The sequence below is a fragment of the Macaca fascicularis genome, chromosome 3 (assembly GCF_037993035.2).
Source record: "Macaca fascicularis isolate 582-1 chromosome 3, T2T-MFA8v1.1".
NCBI classification, from domain to species: domain Eukaryota; kingdom Metazoa; phylum Chordata; class Mammalia; order Primates; family Cercopithecidae; genus Macaca; species Macaca fascicularis.
In genome coordinates this window covers 162942065-162962054 of record NC_088377.1, presented here as the reverse complement: position 1 = coordinate 162962054, position 19990 = coordinate 162942065, and the positions used below count along the sequence as shown (strand labels likewise).

The 19990-nt window shown below is 37.9% G+C and overlaps 1 protein-coding gene across 1 annotated transcript; it reads right to left on the bottom strand.

Annotated features, from left to right (window-relative positions):
* Positions 1–7541: 7541 nt before the first annotated feature.
* Positions 7542–19787, bottom strand: WNT16 (Wnt family member 16). The gene is made up of 4 exons (XM_005550621.5): positions 19400–19787; positions 18971–19221; positions 16809–17095; positions 7542–9885 (listed from the first exon to the last, which is right to left on the bottom strand). Exons 1-4 carry the CDS (start codon positions 19492–19494, stop codon positions 9421–9423), a joined length of 1098 nt encoding a protein of 365 aa, XP_005550678.1. The 5' UTR covers positions 19495–19787; the 3' UTR covers positions 7542–9420.
* Positions 19788–19990: the final 203 nt, after the last annotated feature.

Here is a 19990-nt window from a genome sequence, read left to right as displayed (position 1 = left end):
TACTCTTGGTTTTGCTTTGTGAATTTTTTTTTGTATTATCTAGCAAAGTAATACACCTACAGAACTTCACAAAAACTCACACAAGGTTTTTCAAGTATTTATTATACTAACTTGGAAAAAAATTGTTGCTGTGGTTAAAAATAGTAATATCCAAATGTGTCTTAACATGTAAGAAGTTAAGTAGATGGCAGGGAAAGCCCTTTTATTAAGACTGTAAAAGGATAGATTTTCCAGATACATAAAATGTCAAAAGAAGACAAAGATTGGTTATGTAACTGGTGTGGTTTCCTTTTGTCTCAGTTCAATCTTGTATAGATTGTGCCAACTTAACTTGAAAGCAATAACTTTATACTACATTTTCAGATACCTCTTTAAAATCGGTTTTAGACATGAAACAGTGCTCATTTAATGTTAAGAATTTTCTTTGTTAAATTAACATTGACATAGTTTTGAAATGGTGCTTATGGGCTTATCAATGCATATTTTTTATTTGTAATCCGATGCTGTCCCAGAATAAGTGTATTGTAATATGAATGTTAAAATTGAACAGAGACAGCAGGAAAATAAGTGGTATTTGGGAAATTAAAGAAAAATTGAACCAGAGTCTTTACATTCCTGAATTTAATTGGATTAATGTGAAATTTATCATTGTTCTTTCTATATTTGACTTGTTTTTAAGTGAATCAGCTGTTTTATAATTTTATGACAGATCAAAGCTGAGTTCATTTAGCCTGTATTGCTCTTTATACTTTAAAAATTTACATAAATTATAAATAACCTGACCAACAAAGTTATAATTTCAGTTTGGTCAACAAACTGTCCCTTAATTGAATGCAAAATGTGCTGTATTCAGTTAGTAGAGCAATTAAAAGTGGAAATTCATTTAGAATAATTTTTCAAAGGAATATGAGAGAAATTACTTGTGTTGATTAGGGAGAAGATTTGCCATTTAAACCTCTTCAATTATTTCAACCTCTTGTACAGCAATAAATCCATGTAAATTTAGAGCTATAGAGTAACAGATTGCACCTTTGCATTCTTCAAAAGGATTCTCTCTTCAGAATGATTTTTCTACCACATACTTGATTTTTGATGAGCATATGCTATAACTAGTTAATTTCTATTTCCCTCAAAACTCTCTCAATTTAAGCTTTTCTCTGCTTGCTCCTTATTGTGATCCTTTTTTTTTTTTTTTGAGTTTCCAGTCAAAGGCTAGATGGAGTGAAAAGTAAGCAGGCGTCGAGAGGGAGTGTCAGTCATTTGTTGCTAGAGAGCATGAAGAGAGCATCATAGGATGGTTCAGGCAGCATGGGAAAAGCCCTCCAGGGAATGTAAGAGGCTCTTCTGCCATCAGAACCTTCCTCCAGGCCAGTGAGGGAGCAGACACCTTGAGGGAAGCTATACTGGGGAAACACTTGGAACAGTTAGATATCTCTTCTATGAGTGGTCAGAAAGGAAAAGGGACTGGGAAGTTCTCAGGTTAAAGACAGAAGAGACGTTTCTCTCGGGCTTGTCCCATGGCAGTTTATAAGCAAAGTTAGCGTGGGGAAGACATCTTCGCAGTACAACTAGTTCACGGGTGCAACTTGTTGCCATTACTAACCTCACTGTTCATCTGCATCAGTTGTGCCAGCCACTGGGGTGCGTTTAATACTGAAAGAACAATCTGAAGCTAAATTGATAAAAGATACTTCCTTTAGTCAGGGAAAACTGACTTACAACCTGCAAGCTCATAATGTTTCGTATAGTCTGCCCATATTTCCTTCACTTGATAGCCAAAGAGAAAAAGGGCTGAAAAACCTTTAAAGAGGAGAGAATTCTGTAGCGGGGAGACAGTGTGGCATAGTGGTTAAGAGTGCAGACTTGCCTGAACATTCGTCTCTTCCACTGTGAACTACTTGAGGACTTTGAGGAAGTCAGTGTCCACCTGTAAAACAGGGATAATACCAGAATGTTTGTGGTGCCTACCAAAGTGCCTGGCACAAAGTACTCATTCAGTGCAACTGCTAGTATTGCTGTTATTAACCATGTGTCTTCCAGGCATCTTAGCCCAAAAGAAGATGTAACAAGTCAGCCTCTCTAGCTTTCCAGTCCCATCATAGCCAGAAGGGAGCCATTAGGTGACTTGAGCAGTAAGATCATGGGAGAGGATTCATTCATCTCTTCACCTGAGTTTCTCCTTGACCTCCAAACCTCTAACTTCATATTCTGCCTGCCTTTTCACTTATTACACATTGACACCAACTCCCCTTCATAGGTAGAATTCAGGCTTTTGTGTATCTCCAGGTAGCTAGCATTTTAAATGGTTAGTTTATCTCCATGTATTTTGGTGTATCTTCAGGTAGCTAGCATTTTTAATGGTTCTACTTGATTGCTGGTCTGGCCTTTAGGGGAAAGTATGTGACTTTAGCCAAAGAGGCTGGGAGCCCTTGCTGACCTCTTCTTGTGGCAGCAGCTGGTTGATGAGCCTCACTAGAGTGCAGACCTTGATCCCTGCTCCTAATGACCTCACCACCCCAATTCCCGCTGCAGGGCAGGGTGGCATCTGATCACAGTGGGGAAGATGCTGGGGCTCAGCTGGCCCTCTCTGACGCAGAACAAACTCAACAGTGAGGCCAGTGACTTCCCCACCAAACTGTAGCCTCCTATATCACCCATGGAATAAGATGGCCGATTTGGACATCTACCTGTTGAAAAGAATTGCTCTGTTTTCCATAAGTATATATCCCTCAAAGCAGAGGAGACTAATGCTCACCCTTGGGAATCTTGTCTTTTAGCAAAAAAGCCCAGTGTGAGCCTGTGAAGTTCTCTGATTGTAAAACTTCACATGAATTTTGCATTTTTTTTTTTTATTATTTACAGATGTTGGTATTAACATGGAAATCTCAAATTATTTTAAATTTCAACTCCAAAAACTACTTAGCTTGTGTGTGCTCTGTTTTTTGGAAGGCTGGTTACAGAAGTATTATGTGCTCTATTTGGCAAGAACAGAAAGGAATCCCAAGGAGAATGCATTGCGAGTCCAAGCTCTGAGAAGAGGAGAGATTTAAAAGCAAATGATGGTTGGGCTATGGTTAGAAATATGTTGGGTTAGTGAGTGGAGAAGGCAGTATTCCCTGAGAGTTGTGGTTTTCAGTGGGTAGAAGTGGGAGAATCAATTGGTGAGGATTTCCTTAAGTGTAAGGAATGAGCAAGAACTGGGCCTTAAGTCCTGCCTCCTCCTTACCTGGGGAGTGCAGCCTGCCCCAAATGGCTTCCTGTTCTCCCTTAGGGAAAGGACTTAAGATTTAAGGTAAGTGAGCTCATCCCTACACTTCTATGGAAATCTGAAACTTTTGACCAAGAATGAGATCGACAGCTAATTCTCGTGGAACTGTTAAGACCTTACAAAAGGGTGTTAAAGTTATATTATGGAAATAGTCTGGATTAGGTTCCCTGTGATTTTAAAGCACTGGGTGTGTTGGATATAGGCACAGTCACAGGAATTGTGGCAAGTGAAATTTTGAAATCATTCCTACATTTTAAAATATAGTTTCTCAAAAAATGATGAATTGGGCATTTGGGGAAAGCAAAACAACTTTAAGCCAGTGAAGGAAATAATTTCTCACACTGAGAACTGAAATGTATCTTTCAGTTTGCAAAGTTCCTGTACCCATTAAGTAGGGGACATGTTAGAGAGGATTTGTCCCATTCACTTCTGCAGGTTTCCCATTTTGCTATTGTGTCCTGTGCTATTTCTTGTCTTGCATAGAGCCTTGTTTGCCAGGGAGTTTGAGATAAAACAATGACAGTGGATAGGACTAAGAGAAAGTAAAGATTATGTACTGGCAATACATAGGTAGTTACTGATTTCCATTTTGTATATCTACACCTTTCATTGGTTTCCAGAGAATTTGAGGTGTATTTAAATGTACTAGTATATTTGGTGATACTTCTCTCACCAAAGAGTAATTAGGGGCAACAAGGATCTGCCCTTTCTTCTTGGTTAAACAGGGCCAAGTAAATGTGGGCCATGATCATGGGTGTCAGGTGGTTACTAAAATGTGGAAGGAAAGGCTTCTTGGCCTCTGTGGAGTAGAGTTACTGTGATGGTTCTGAATGGCCATCTGACAGGGAAAAAGGCAGCCCTCAGCCACTGCCCTTTGTGCCTTTCCAATTCACATACACGAATCAGATGCTTTTACTTACTCTGCGAATTATAAAGTCACACATGAAACTTTAGTTTGTGTTGACTTGATTCTCCTTTATTACTTTACAAGAGAGGCCACTTTTGCTAGTATGATTTTGTTTCAAAAGGTTTTAATCTGGTGCAAACCACCTCTAGTGGTTTTCCTTTGGATATGAATGTAAACCATTACAAATAGTAAATTTTAATCCATCTTTTAAAAATAACACCTTATGTAACATTTGGCTGTAAGCACAACAATAAAAAGGATGTAAGTATTTATTTTATGTCACACTAAATTAGTTTGATCTTTCCCCCTAGTTATTTTCTTTTGGAATGGTTGTTAGATTCTTGCACAATCCAACTGTTAACCACACTGCAATCTAAAATAGAAGTCAGCGTAAGTCACTTTGGGCTTAGTAATCAAGAGGCAGTGTATTTTAATTTTATTTCATAGTAAATTCTAAGATCTCAGCTCTCCCATCACTTCGCTCCCTACTTTTCAACCAAGTTTATATAACCAAACCATGAAGAACATCCTGTAACTTTCATTACATTCATAAATCCCCTAAACTCTTTAAATGGCATATGTTTGTAAACACAGTCTGACAATTTTGATACTGTGAGAAGCACAATAACAGTGTGGTGGTTAAGGGCACAGACATTGAAGCCAGATATTTTGTGTGACCTTGGGCTGGGAACTTACTGTGTGTCTCAGTTTCCTCAGCTGTAAAATGAAAACCACAATAATGTACCTACTTTAAAAGGTTGTTGTGAAGATTGAATTTTTATATGTATCTCTCTATATATTTTTTACTTAGACTAATACGGGTATATACTAAGTGCTATGGAAGTATTTGCTAATATTATTTACTCTTTCAAAGTAAATTAGTCCTTTCCTGGTGTATCACTATGTTCCATGTCATGCCATGCCATGTGTCATCATCATCTTGCCCCCAAGAAATGTCTTGATTTATCACATCTGGTCTATAGTAAAATTTAAATTAATTTTAGAAAGGAGACAGCCAACTTTCTTTAAGAAGGGCTTGTCTTGAGGAGTATTTGAGGTTTCTGGAGATAGGATTCAAAGTTTTCTTCCCTCAAATCACCCAAGGTAATCAGTGTTCCAGGTCACTACCTGCCTCTAAATAGTGAGTTGAATTTCTCAATCTTTGATGACCTTTGGGAGGTGATGGAAAAAGGATGAGCAACTCACCAAATTGCGTAGAAATAAATATTTTGATGAGAAGCTTTGCTGTTTCCACCTTTTAAACTAAGTACAAACAAATATCATATTAGTACTAACAGTCCTGGAGAAAATTAAATTGTGTTTTAAAATCCTTACTGTGCATATCACATGGTTTTAAAGCTGCCAAAACATAAGGTCACAGCATCTAATGTGTATAATTAAAATTTTATTGTTATTTTTAATATAACTATCATAGTCTCTTAAAATACAGAACAAAATGACTATCATCCAAATTGTGAATAAAGAAATAATGCAGTTGTTTATATTAAAGAGAATTAATGTGGTGTTAATGTTGTGTAAAGTACTGTTATCAGGAAAATTATTCAACTTCCTAATCCAGATGTTACAGATAATATCGTTTAATATGTTTTTCTTGACTTCATTTCAGGATGAATCATTGCCTCTTACTATTGCCTTTATTAGGCAGTTCCAAATTTACAAAGAAGTTGAAATCCTAAATTGAAAAATAATCCACTGGAGCAGCTCCCTTCGCCCTTTAACATTATGCAAGGTATTTCAACAAATCAAAGCACTTCGTACCCACATACATAATCCCCAGTGCTTAGGGCTTGCTTTGTCTGGGGTGAGCTCCATGTGATACCAAAAACTGTCTCCTAAACAACTCACTAGTACTAAGACATATAATGTCTTCGCTGCCCAGCACCCAGGAACTCCTTACTGTAACATAACACCCTGGTTTCCTTTAGGAAAACCACTCCCCTCTCTATTCTCACGCTGTGTAATTTTAGTTCCAGGGAATCCCACTTCCACTTCCAGGGTCATGATGGCCTTAAGATGGATCAGTGTAGCTATGGCTTACTCAAAACTCCCAATGGTCATGGTGATTTTTTCAGAGAGGCACATTTAATCAATTAGAACCATTGAGACTCAGAAGACCTTTGCTGAACCCTCTGAGAAGGAAAAGGTTTTCTTTCCATCTGTGTGAGCAAACCAGGAAAGAACCTCTCTTTCTTGAGGATGGGACCCCTCTTTCCTTAGAATGAGTGATAGGTAGGAGAATGTGAGGTCTGGAAGCATGGCAGACATGTTGCTAAGAAAAGTAGAGAGTCGGGAGATGCTGGGAGAGTTTGGAAGAGGTTGGGACACAGCACTGCATAGACCCTGAATTAGAAGACTTGGCTAGTAGCCAGCCTAAAGAGAGAGAGAGACCTGAGCCCAGGGAACATGGTGTGAGCTTATGGATCAAGCTTCCCCTGAACCAGTCACAAATTTGGAGTTTTTAGTTACTGAGTCAACACATTTAATGTTTAAATCAGTCTGGGTTGAGTTTTCCATTACTTGCAACATAAGGGGCCCTAGTGAATGCAGGCAATGTGGTTTAGACTAGATAGGAGACTCTGGGTCCAAGAGTTGTGTTCCCAGGAGCACCATGGTGCTACCTCTACCATAACTGGGAGTGGGATGGAAATGGGCTAAGAGTAGGCTGTCAGCCAATAAGACAGGTGATGGCCGGGCGCGGTAGCTCACACCTGTAATCCCAACACTTTGGGAGGCCAGGGTGGGTAGATCACTTGAGGTCAAGAGTTTCAGACCAGCCTGGCCAACATGGTGAAACTCCGTTTCTACTAAAAATACAAAAATTAGCTAGTCATGGTGGCACATGCCTGTAATCCCAGCTACTTGGGAGGCTGAAGCGGGAGAATTGCTTGAACCCAGAAGGCAGATGTTGCAGTGAGCCGAGATCAGGCCACTGCACTCCAGCCTGGGTAACAGAATGAGACTGTCTAACAAAAAGAAAATGAAAAAGACAGGTGAGAAATATAAGGATGGCTTCCATGGTGATACCAAAGGTGAGAAGAAAAGAAGAACCCAAAGATACAGGTTTGGAGTTAGGAGGAGTTTTTGCTTAGGCATCCCAGAGAGAGGTGCCAGAATTAGCATCACTGTTTTAAAGGAATGGCTGAACAGTAATCAAGTATTTGTAAATTAGAGGCTGCCTGATTCTCACAGTCAGTTGATAAGGTAATTATGAAAGGTTTTCTAATTAATAGAAGAAATTAGTTGTTAATAGACACTACAGTCTTCTGTTTTTTTTAAAATGGGTGATTATGTTCAAAGAAGATAAAATAGATTTACTTTGAAAAAACAGGCAGGAGAGAGTGTCTATTTTCAGATTATTCTATTCAATGGATGCTAAAGACTGGAAAACCACTTTTAAATATGCACTATATTCGAACATTTGCCATTTCTGTGCCTCTCATTTAGTAAATAATAACTTTGTCAAACTTTACAATCACAGTTAAATGCTTAGTCTTGATTTTAATATTAGACCTGAGACATTTTCCATGGGTTTGCTCTTTTTCAAAAATTGTTTCTCTGCCTCAGTGAATAAAATTAAAGAGAAATAGAATGAAGACAGTAGGGCAGGGAAACATTTCTTTATCTTATTAATAAGAAAATGAATATTCTCTTTGTCCATTCTGAATTTAGAAAATTATTTTTTCTATATAATACTGAAATATTTAACAATTCATAAAAAACATAAGCATTTACATTAAAATACAACCTTAAATAGAGCCCTGTAATTTTTACCAGGAATCTTGTAAAATATGATGAATATACATGCATGAATATTAAAACAAGAAAGACCACTCAACACTCAAATAGAAATGCAGCATTACATAAAATATAATAAATATCCAGGATATCAAATCAAACTGATCACTACTCTGATTTCAATTTTTCCAGTTAAGACTTTTACTAATATAACTTATTATAATAACCTTATGAGTTAAGCATAACTAATATGAAAAGAGAATTCAATTAACCTTACTGCTGAAATAACACAATTTTTGATATTTTGCGACATATTTTAATCTACAACATATAAAACTGTCATTTTAGCAAGAAATACACATCCATATAACTAACTGCTAAGTTAAATTCTTTTCGATGTCCAAAAAAATAGCGTTAGTAGTATGAGAAAAAAAAGAAGCTAATCTTATTTATGAGATAATTTTACTGCCTTAGTTCTTGGGCTTTGTCAATAAATGTTGTAATATAGATCATATAACTTAAGTACTGTATTTACAAAATCGAAACCTTTTAAACAAAATACTATACAAAACACTGTCTTTATACATTTAAAGGGTGCTTTTCTTTACAATGTATGAAATTGTATTTTTACCTCACTTTTTACCTCTACTTTTCCCACGTTTCAGGATCCTCCCCCCTAGTATCTCAGAGGTGGGTTTTTAACAGTTGAAACTGGTCTGTGATAAAAGTATGAATCTAAAGATCAAAGATTGCAATATACCTTATGGAGGGTTTTCCAGATTCTCCCAGTGAAAAGGCACTTAAAATCTAAATCATTCATTTTACTTTATACATATTGATTCTTTGTCACTAAACATCTGTAACGACCATTTTTTTAGGGATATTGTATCACTTAAGAAGATTCTTTTTTTGGAATCCTTTCTTTGGGAGTGCATGAAAGGGTAAGTCAGCACCCAATGCTTATGTTAACTTTTCAACATCTTCTGTCTACGCACAAGCAGTATGATTTCTTCAATTAAAATACTGAGAGAATAAATGAGATTCAGGTTAATGTCTCCTTATTGATATAAGAGGTGTCTTTTAAAAATGACTAATGTTCACCCACCATTATTGAGTCCTGTAACTAAGTTCCATATTCAAGGATCTTATCCTGAGTGTGGCAGGCCTCCTGGCATGAGGGATCTTTCCTGTTATTTCTTGCTTAGGAAACAGATTATTTTCCTCGTATGTCAATATATATTCCCCAAATCACCAAAAGGTGAATATAAACCTTTTCAACATTGGAATCCCAAGAAATCCACACGATCAATGGGTTGATCAGATGAAGGAAAATATGTCGATCAGGTAAGGGAAACTCTCAGAGAGGTCCAAGGTTCTGGGGATTCCACTGCAAAAGTCAACTTTACTAGCTGCACAGGGAGGGGCACCCTTCTGGTTGCAATGCCATTGTGTATTGCTGAGGCATCTTGTCCAAGGCTGGATGGAGTGGTTACTTGCAAGTGTGGACATCAGTCATGCTTTCACACCTCCTGCAACGGACATAGCAGCACCAGACGAACTTACACTCACACCTCTCCACGTGCCGGACCACGTGGGTGTTGTAACCTCGGCCACAGCAGAGGAGGTTGCAGCCATCTGCACCGTCTGATGTACGGTTGCATTCTCTGCCTTGTGTCCCTGGGATTCCTAGTTTCTTATCTTCTACACAGTAGTTGGGAGACTTATTAACATAGAGCAGATCATCCTTGTGGATTGGTATTTTCCTCTGATCTTTTTCTCTCCTGCGCATTTTCCTCTTTATTTTGTCTGATATTTGGATACTGTTTTCATATTTATCCTTCAACAAATGGCCAATCTTTTCAAAAGAAGACATGGTTTTCCAGCATGTTTTCACAGCACAGGAGCCGGAAACTCCGTGGCAGCGGCAGTCTACTGACATCAACTTGGCGACAGCCTGAAACCAACAGTAATCGTGTTCAACTATCAATCATAAAGTGTTTTACTCAACAACAGAAGCACAGTTAATCTAATCACTTAACTTTCTGGCTCTATTTCCTCTTGAATAAAAATGATGGTTTTGAACATAAATGATCTTTAAAATTGCGTAGGTTTCAAATGTTTTGTCCTTTTGTTTTTGTCCCAAATGTTTTGTCCAAATTTCTTGACCCTTCAAAGCAAACCTTTCCAAGCTGTACTTAAAGTAGTGGACCAGACTAATATTATTGGAGATTATCTGCGATAACAAAAGGAAATGACTTCTATTTCTAATCCACGTTCTAATTTTGAATGTGGTAGGATGCTCGTGCGTGCCTGTATGTTCCTGATACCATTCGACACCTTGTTACTCAGAATACAGCTCAGGGACCAGCAACACCAGCACCACTTGTGAGAAATGCAGACTCTCAGGCCCCACTCCAGACCTACAGAACCAAAAGCTGCACTTTAACAAGATTGTCATTAAAATTTGAAAAGCACTGAGAGAGAAGTTACCCTCAGCTCTCACGGTGCATAGAAACATCATGGAACTTTACAAATAACCAATGCTGAAACCTCTCAGATTCTGATTTCATTGGTTGGGCTGGGGGTGGGGTGTCCAGGCCATGGGACTTTCACAAAGCTGCTGAGATTATTTTAATGAGCATCCAGGGATGAGACCTATTGATTCAATTGAGAGTTCTCAAGTTTGATCACTATGAAAGTCAGTTACATACAAAGGGAGGGGTGGAGGTGGTGAACTATGCTATCCCCTGGTTCCAGGCCACATGAGAAACTATGACAAATCCGGTTTAGGTGGTCAAAAGGAGAAGGAGCTACAGTACGGTGGCTTCCCCCAGCAAATTCTCCTTTTCTGGAAAATTAATTCAAAACACATGCCCTATCCTTGATGAATCAGTAGCACTATCCTAGCATGGAAAAGGGGATAATGTTTATGTAATTTTTTCAATTATAAGTGCTAAGTTCAGTTGAAACAGACTAAGAAATTAAATGAAACTACATAGATTTGTAATAGTCCAATGCCTGGCACACACTATGGTCTAAATAAAAGCCCCTTTCTCTGAAAAAGAAGGTACAGTTAGAGTTGAGATAAACATTTCCAGTAAGGCTAAGGGTGCAAAAACAATATAGAGATTTCAAAAGTTTGGGGCTCTAATCTCTTACATACCAGGCTAGCCAGCATAGCTTCCTTCAATCCCCAGACGATGGCAGAACAGATTAATAAATCGTCAGGGCTAGCTGTGGAGTTGACGTTCTGTCAACATGCTGGGCAAAATGAAAGATGGATCCATCCATTCGATAACTTGGAAATTATGTATGTAATCTCACCAAAGAAAGGAAAAACCTCACAGTTTAAATTCCACTTACAATTCTTATCAAAACAATAAAATGACAGGGGTCTACACTTTGCTATTTTGTACCAAAGCTGACATTGACCTGTTTGCAGAATATTATGTTTTCAAACAAAGTTTAAAAATGTCTGAACTATCTAATGAGACAATATTACACACAAATAATAACATTTGCAACCTTAAATAAGAGCATATGGTATTGATTTATGCAATGCTTGATATTTCTTAGTAGTGCACATAAGCTTTTTTTGAATTCAGAAAACTAAGAAACCAATAGATGTATCTATTTCTTCTTAACCCAGGACAAAAGGTGTCCTGCGATTGTGTGACAGCAATTTATAAAGTATGACACAGAGGCGTGTTTCTTTAAATTTATGGCATTTCATATTCACAAAACCCTCAATTCTTTAAAATGTTTCTGGGCAATAAAATGTTCAGATAAATGTGATCTGCCTACCTTTGTTCAAATTTTAAGCTCCCAAAGGTTACGAGGAAAATCTTAATCAGTGCTGGGTAATAACAAAACATAATTGTCCAAAGAACACTAAAAACATAACAATGTATGTTTCCATGTTTAAGTTGATCAGCCTTCTTTACAATCATCACTTAGTGATTTAAAGCTGTTTCTCCCCTGGATCATAACTGAGGAGCCAACTTTTTCTTTTATTAGTCACTTCAGACATCATGTAAGATGTTGCCAATTCGTACAGCATGAGGGACACAGTAGATGCTCATCAAATACTTATTGAATAATTGGTCCAGCTCGCTTGAACAGTTTTATCTCATCCTCTGTTGAATCAAGAGGGAGTAATAAAAACCACCTTCTTAAACACGTGTCACTGCTAAGAGGTTAATGGTATTGTTTTGAGCCGGCTGGGCTCTCTTTTTCAATTCCTTAGCTTTAGCCTCATCCACAATAGTGTTATTCTATGAAAGTTACGCACTACATCATGATGAAGGATCAAAAGAGAGACTGATTTTCACATTCAATTACATCACCTGCTGAATTTGTATTGAAATTACGGAAAGGTTTCTCTCCTAGAAAATTAGCCTTTTTGAATACATACATGGAATTTATGATTTTTCAGTGATGACAATTTAAAGAGTTTTATTCTATTACCTTTGAATTATAGGTGTCCCTAACAATAAACATAATAAAAGAAATAATATCTTTATTATATATGATATATTTTATTTTTGTATCTTTGAACATCTATAGAGGTATATACATATTCTTAGAATATTTATAGGTATATCTATCTATCTATATATATATATACACATGTATTTTAGGACAGAAAGATAAATGAACTTCAAGGAAAAAAATATCAATAACCTGACCTGGAATTTAAAATATTATACCCCCATAATACTCCAAGGAAAGAACTTGGACAATCTGGAATTAGAATAAAGCAATGTAATCACCACGCAGAAATGATGAAATGCAAAATTCAAGGACAGATAAACACACACACATACACAAAGTTTAATTCTACAGAATTAGAATTCTGCTTCTCAGAGCACATTTTAATAAATATTTTATCTGATTCAGTTTTAGAGGAAGAAATTTGTTGCACATAGTAGCTAGTTAATAAGCAGTTACTTATTATTTCAATTTTACAGAAAAATAAAGTCTGGTTAAGACGTTTGTCTTACATGAGTAAAGCTGGTGATAAATAATATAAGGTATTTATATGCATCAGGATAATTTTAGTAGAATAAGGAAAAGTAAAAGTGGAAAATGCAAGTATATTTAAGGAAATTGCACGAATGTTCCCCCAAAAAGTGTATTCTGGAGATTTTCCTCCAGGATTCTTAATTAATGTTAAATAGCCATTCTGAATTACAGCGATATCACCATCATTTTCTGCTAACAGGAACATAAGAGAATAGCAAAGGAATGAGTGCTGTGTGGTTATGAGAAAATTCCTTTCTCTACTCTAGTTGAGTTGTTAAGGTTTATAACGATATTAACAGAGGAATGTTTTGTTAACTATTGCAAACAGATGTGCACATTTTGGTGGAATATTTTTAAACTATGTCAGAGCAATCAGGAGGGTAGCATTTAATCTACTGGATTCCTTGTGTAAGTTTTGGTTTGATAAATTTCTAATGAAGTGAAATAGGAAAGATGCATCATTAATACTTTATGTAAACATAGAAACCGCTTGAGAAGTGGTTTAAGAACTGATTGGTTCCACAATTTTGACTCAGAGGTAATGTGGCAGTTGGTGATTGTTTTTCAGTAAATTACTTTGTCTGAATTTTACAAAAATGGCCAGAAAATTGTTGTGGAACGTTTTGTGACTAACATTTCATTTTCTCAACTATCAGATGATCTAAGTTTTTATAAAAACTGCGACATGAGGTTGGATGGGTGTACGTAGGATTCCTGTTCCTCTGACCCATTTTGTCCCTTTCTGTCCAAAAATATATTCGAACCTACTGAAAAGCAAAACACTATGTGTCGTTCAACTACTTATAAATATTCTTGGAATAGGTCAATGAAAATTTGGGATTGCGCCCTTCCCACTTTGTTGAGTTACTCATCATAAAACAAATTATGGGGTAGAGAAACTTAAAAGTTTATGAGGTGGACATGGGAAGAATGGAAATATTTTAAGCACACCAAAAGAAATACCCATAAATATTCCAAGTCACATTATTCCCAGAAGTTCTGCCCCTGGAAGACATCACATCATTCTGTTAGCCAATCACCATTCGGCAACATTATTCTTGGAGTCATAACTTTAGGAATGGTGTCAGAAACCAAGTGGGAATCAGAGTATTTAAGGTTAGCGGTTAGAAAATCATCTATCCTGCTCACAGTACTACTAAGCGCCAGTACCCACATTTCTCTGAATGCTTTCCTACATTTTGAGTTTGTGATTTTGAGGCTAAGAAAATCAACTCAATTGAATACAGACCTGGATTTTACTCAGAAGAATATGCCTATCAGATTAAAATCCTAATTGCCAGTGTTGAAAAAACTGACTTGATTGCTCGTCCATGTTAGACAATAACCAGGAAACTTCTTTTACGGTGTTTTTTTGTTTTTTTGTTTGTTTGTTTGTTTTTGCCACCAACAGAAAGAAAAATACAAAACTATGTGGAATTATAATACCTCATGAGAAAATAAAAACAACAACAAAAACACCAGCATAATACCTACCAAATAACCAGGTAAATGTTTTCTAATATTTTAAGATTTCATCTAAACGTGAAACAATATGAACCAAAAATGAACAATGTGCAAAAATGATTCAGTAGAGAAAACTCAGAAATTTACATAAAATGTACGTATATGCATAAATTGAATTGTTTTCAAGCTAGTTAGAATAATAGCAAGAACCTAGGTAATGTTAGAAAACTATTTTTGCCAGCAAAAATGGATTAAAATTAATGGTGAATAGGAAGTGTGTTTTTAATAAAATCAGAATATAAATAATAGTTTAAGATTAACATTAACAGTTACAGAGAGGAATATTACTACCTAATTTGAAAAACACACAGTATAAAATAAAACCAAATAGCTGCCGAATGTTACAATAAAAATATATTTTAGAATGCTTCAGGGTTTTTTATAGGTCCCAAGATGATTTTATTTAAGAGAATCAATCACAACATGAGTTTTTGTGTTCTAAATTTCTAGTTTATTAAAAATCTCTACCAAATTTACTTAAAGAATGGCTAAAGGAGATTTAAGGTCTATTGATAACAAACACTCATGTATTTGTTTCCTTGCTTTAAAAATATATTAATTTGAATAATCTTATCTCTAATTTTAACTCCAGAGTTTTAAGAACATATTTTTAAAATTAATATTCTAGAAATAATAAAAATTCCCTTACTGTATAATATTTATATTGAAGCAACGTCTCACTCATTTTTTTTAAATGTAAAACCTTCGGAGTAAGAGACATGTGCATAATATGGTGTTGGGCAAGAGTTATTCTAGTGAAATAAAGTAACTTTAAAATTTTTATAAACAAACATACGAAAAGGTTACATAGCTATTTACTGACATTCCTACTTTCTATTTTGCTATTTTGAATTAAATATTTAAATTGAATTAAAATTCAAATTTGAATTTGAAGTCTTACGGTGATATATTTACTGACTTTTCTGTTTTTGTATTTTAAATGGACTAAGTAAAGAAAACTGGAGGTAACTTGTAACTATTCTAAATAGGTTCTATTTATTCACTTTCCAAAAATGGAAAACAAATGCAACATAAACTTTTAAGATTCCTAAGAGATATGGCAACTTGTTTTATTTATTTCAGAAGAATGTGGCAAATTGCAATAATTACTTTTGGACCTTTATAGGTTATTGAATATTTACAAAAATATATGATACGTGCTAATATTCCTGTCCTGAAAAAGTTTATTACAACATAGAAAATATATATTCATATAAAAGATTTAGACTCTTTTAGAAAAGTCACTATGAATTGCCAACTAGGTCAATTATGTTGTAGAACTCAAACTTTATTGTGTCAATATTCACTAACGTGAATATGTATAAGTCGAATTTAGCTACAAGAATGATGCATTTTAAGAAAACAGTATAAAAATGTAGAATTCATAAAAGATGTCAATTACGTAGCAGTTCTTCAAATGTACCTCCTCTGTATCTTTAAGATACCGATATTTTAAAGTATCTATAGGTTTAATGTATCTATAGCTTCTTTATGCTTAGGAGTATTTATGAATTTTAAAAATTAACCTACATTGCTTTATAATAAAATAACTATTTCCCTTAAAAAAAAAAACTTTCCTTTACAAAAAATATTAGTTAAAGGTATGTATTCCCTAAGAATGTTTTCTAGAAAAAGGTAAGTACAAAACTGACAACATGGTTAGGAGCCATTGCCATCTACTAAAAAGTAGATTTTTAAAAACATAATAAAATTTCAACTTGGGGAAAATGAAATTTGACTCAGTCCTATTAGAAAGGCATACACTGTAGACCCTATTCTGGCTCCACGACTAAGGAGGTAGAACCAACGAACCCTACAGGCATTGTGCATCTATTATATTATAATTAAAGTTTTAGAGATACACAGTATACAACCACAAACACATCCTATAACACGGTTTAACTCATATCAGAGAACCAAAATTGTGGTTAGTACATATTCATTAAAGAGTAAAAAAAAAAAATATATATATATATATATATAAAATACACATATGTAATATATATGCAAATGTGAATATATATACACACACACACAAACACACACACACATGCATATTTATTTATTCTAATCAAAGCCTCCTATTCATCCTCTTACCAGAGAAGGAATTTTTCAATTGCTTACTATGGATGCTTTAATGCATATATATTTAGAAAGGATAATTTTCTACTGCTGTAGTCTTTTAAAAACAATATTAATTTCAGGATCCCACTTGAGGGCTGCCAGTGTTTGGTTTTTAAGTCATGTGGACAGTTTCATCCGGATGTGTAGTCCTAGTTATTTACCTAAAAGCACCGAATTTTGATTATTCCATTTTCTAATACATACCTGCCTTCCAGCTTCATTGTTATGTAGGTTCATTGCTAATAGTACTTTGTTTTCTTTGCCCGTGGTGTTTCTGATGGGGAAATCTAGGAACTTTCTGCTGAACCACATGCCATACTGGACATCATCGGAGCAGCCCCCCCAGTGCCATCCTTCACTTGCTGAGCCGCCATTCTGCAAGGTGGTGTCACAGGAACACTCTGTCATGTTGCCTGCACTGCATGACCTGGTCACAGAATGCACCAGGCCTGCAGCCATCACAGCATAAATAAATGCTGTCTCTTTGGTGCCTAGAAAAAATATAAATTGCTAAATTAGAGACCCAGGCAACTCTCTGTTTATGTTCAGAACAAAGCCTCCTACTCATCATCTTACTAAACAAGTAATTTTTCAGTTGCTTACAATGGATGCTTTAACGAGTACACATTTAGAAAGGAAGATTTGCTCTTGTTCTAGTCTTTTAAAAAGCAATATTAATTTTCAGTATTCCACTTGAACAGATTGTCATATTCTACATGGTCATACATTATCCCTTTACTTTAAAATCATCTCTTTATTTTTTAAATTTGAAATGTATGTTTGCACCCAGTTTAGTGCATAGTTGACAGTCATAGCTCAGTAATACATGCTGAATTAAAAATTCTTTGCACAGATACTGTAAACGGTAATACAACACCCAAAGAAAACTAGACTACTCTTCTTTTTAAATTTAAAATGTGCTCTCACAGAACACAAGCTGAACATTTTGGTGTGATTTATCTGCATAAATAATACGTGTCAGAATGAAAATTAAACTAAGGAAAGACCAAAGCAATTAGTAAACGGTGCGGTATACTTTCACATTAAAGATTAATCTCACATTAACATGAAACGGTTAAATATTTTATATAGTATTAGCTAGTCCTCTTACAGTCTTAAGGCAACGAAAGGTAAGATAATTAAAATATCACTAGCAAAAACATAATTCTATTAAAAATACTGCATATTGAAAATGATGCATTTAGCACACCTGCAGTAGAGTTTGAGCTAAAATCTTTGAAAATTAAAGTCCATTTAAATATTAATAAAGTGGACTAGAAGGGAATCAGCAGGCGACTTTTTTTTTTTCTTTCCAGATGTTTAGTTTGGAGTAGAAACAGTTTCATGCCCGTTGTCCAATAAACCTTTTCAACAGCTGATGCATTTCAGCAACTGTGAAGAACACATCTATTTTCTCTTTATTTCTTTCTCTTTCTCTCTCTCTCTTTTTTTTTTTTTCTCTCTCTCTCTCTCTACGGGGGCCAGGGCTCCTTCGGAAGGGCGTGACGGCCAAAACGCCGCGGGGGAGGTGCGCAGCTCGGCGGGGGTGCGCGCAGGGACTCCGTGGAGAAGGGTCAAAGGCGGAGGGGGAACGGAAATGAACATGAAAAACGACAGCGCATCTTTCAGCGCCCCAGTCCGAACATTCTTTGGATCTGCTGATATTCCAGGAACAATCCTGGCTCCCTGTACCTTTATCCATACCAAGTCACTACGCACGTGGAAGTAGAACTTTGTTTTCCTGCAGCTTCCCGCGCCGCGGGAGTGCGCCGAGGAGGTAAGAGATAGAAAGGCCAAAGAAACGAGGAGCGCACAAGTGGTCCTGCTCAGGTTAGCCGCACGTTGGGTGGTCACGGACAGTCGCTTTAAAAATCACCATTATTCTGTCAACTCGGTGCTCATAGGAGCCAATAAAGGTGGGGCTTCGCTGCAATTAGCCACTTGTCCAGGACTTGGTGCGCAGCGGAGTTGGTTAAATCAAAGCAGATGCGGCAGCCGCATTCCCCGCTGCCGACATCATGTTTCTCCAGCTGGTCACCCACGTAGGGGGGCGCTACGGGGTCCGAGGGGGTCGGCGGGCTAGGAGAATTAGAGGTTTTTTTCCGACTCTGGCGGGGCACCGCAGGAAAGAGGAAGAGCTCCAGCCCCGAGCGCTCCGCTCTGGACCTGGGGAGTCACCTCCCTCCAAGCTCGCACCTGCTCCCCAGGTCTGGCCTCTGTAGCTCTCAATCCCCGTGCACTAAAGGGCCTCTTTTGGAACTTAGAGAGCTACAGGACCATATAGCACTATTTACTTTATTTGGAGACACCGGTGGAGGAGTTGTCGCCTTCCGTCCCCCAACAACCCCTAAGGTCCCAGGACTCACCGCTGCTCAGCTCGTAGCCAAAGAGGGGGCTGGCGCCCATCGGGGCGGTGGTGGCAGCAGCGGTGATCATGCAGTTCCATCTCTCGTGTCTGAACTGACTCCTGCACTCCTGAATGCCCAGCCGGGCGCCCTCTCGGATGCTCGGCAGCAGGTACGGCTTCCTCTTGCACAGCTCCTTCTGGCGGCTGTTCAGCGGCAAATTGGCGCAGCCCAGCTTCTCTGGAACCCCGAAGGAGGCAATGCCCAACCACCTGTAAGACACGGCCGCCCGCAGAGTAAGCCGCTCCCCAATCCCAGATGTTTTCCGAAAAATTAGGTCACTCGTCCGAGGGTCCCCGCCCTTCTCCCCCAGCCTCAGTTGAAAGTTCCCTAGGATTGGGCACCCCTTTTGTCACCTACCCGATGCGTCCCTGCTACCTTCATACTCACATCCAGTTTCCTTGGGCTCCGTAGGGGAACAGCACGAGCAAGGCTGCCCACAGCGCGCACAGGCGGGCCAGTCCCAGGAGCGCCGCCCTGTCCATGGCCCCCGCATGGAGTCCCCGAGACCAGCCGCTCCTCTTTTGCACCCCCTCCCCAGAGGCCCTTCGGGCCGCAGGTCAGTTGTCCAGCACCAAGTTATCCCTCGCCCTCTTCCTCCTTGCATACAACATTAAAAGCCAGCAGTCATAGGGGCTCTCAGCAGCTTCGCCCTCGTTTGCAGGGAGCTGTAGGAGAGGTGGAGAGAGCAGCTTTGGGGCTTTCCTCCTGCGCAGAGGTGGAGATGTGCAGGAGATGCGCGAGCGCCCCTCGCATTCCTAGGTGAGAAACTTCTGTTGATGTATCCGCGTCTCCATCGCCCCCAGCCTCTCCTCCCATCTCCTCCCCCTGGCCGAGCCTGGCGCCTGATTGGCTGAGCAGCGGCCCCGCATCTCATCATCTCGGGACCTGAGGCTCTCATTTGTGGAGAGCGGCTCCGCGGGGGGCGCCCCGGCCCAGGCCTCAGGGACAGCGTGTCCAGACCCGGGTGTGTCATGACCT

Excerpts from the sequence above, each read along its gene's own strand:
- WNT16 (XM_005550621.5), bottom strand. The coding sequence starts at position 19,494 with ATGGACAGGGCGGCGCTCCTGGGACTGGCCCGCCTGTGCGCGCTGTGG. Across the intron at positions 19,222-19,399 it reads GGAGCCCAAGGAAACTGGAT|GTGGTTGGGCATTGCCTCCT; the intron begins GTGAGTATGAAG and ends CGTGTCTTACAG. Across the intron at positions 17,096-18,970 it reads TGGCTACGAGCTGAGCAGCG|GCACCAAAGAGACAGCATTT; the intron begins GTGAGTCCTGGG and ends TATTTTTTCTAG.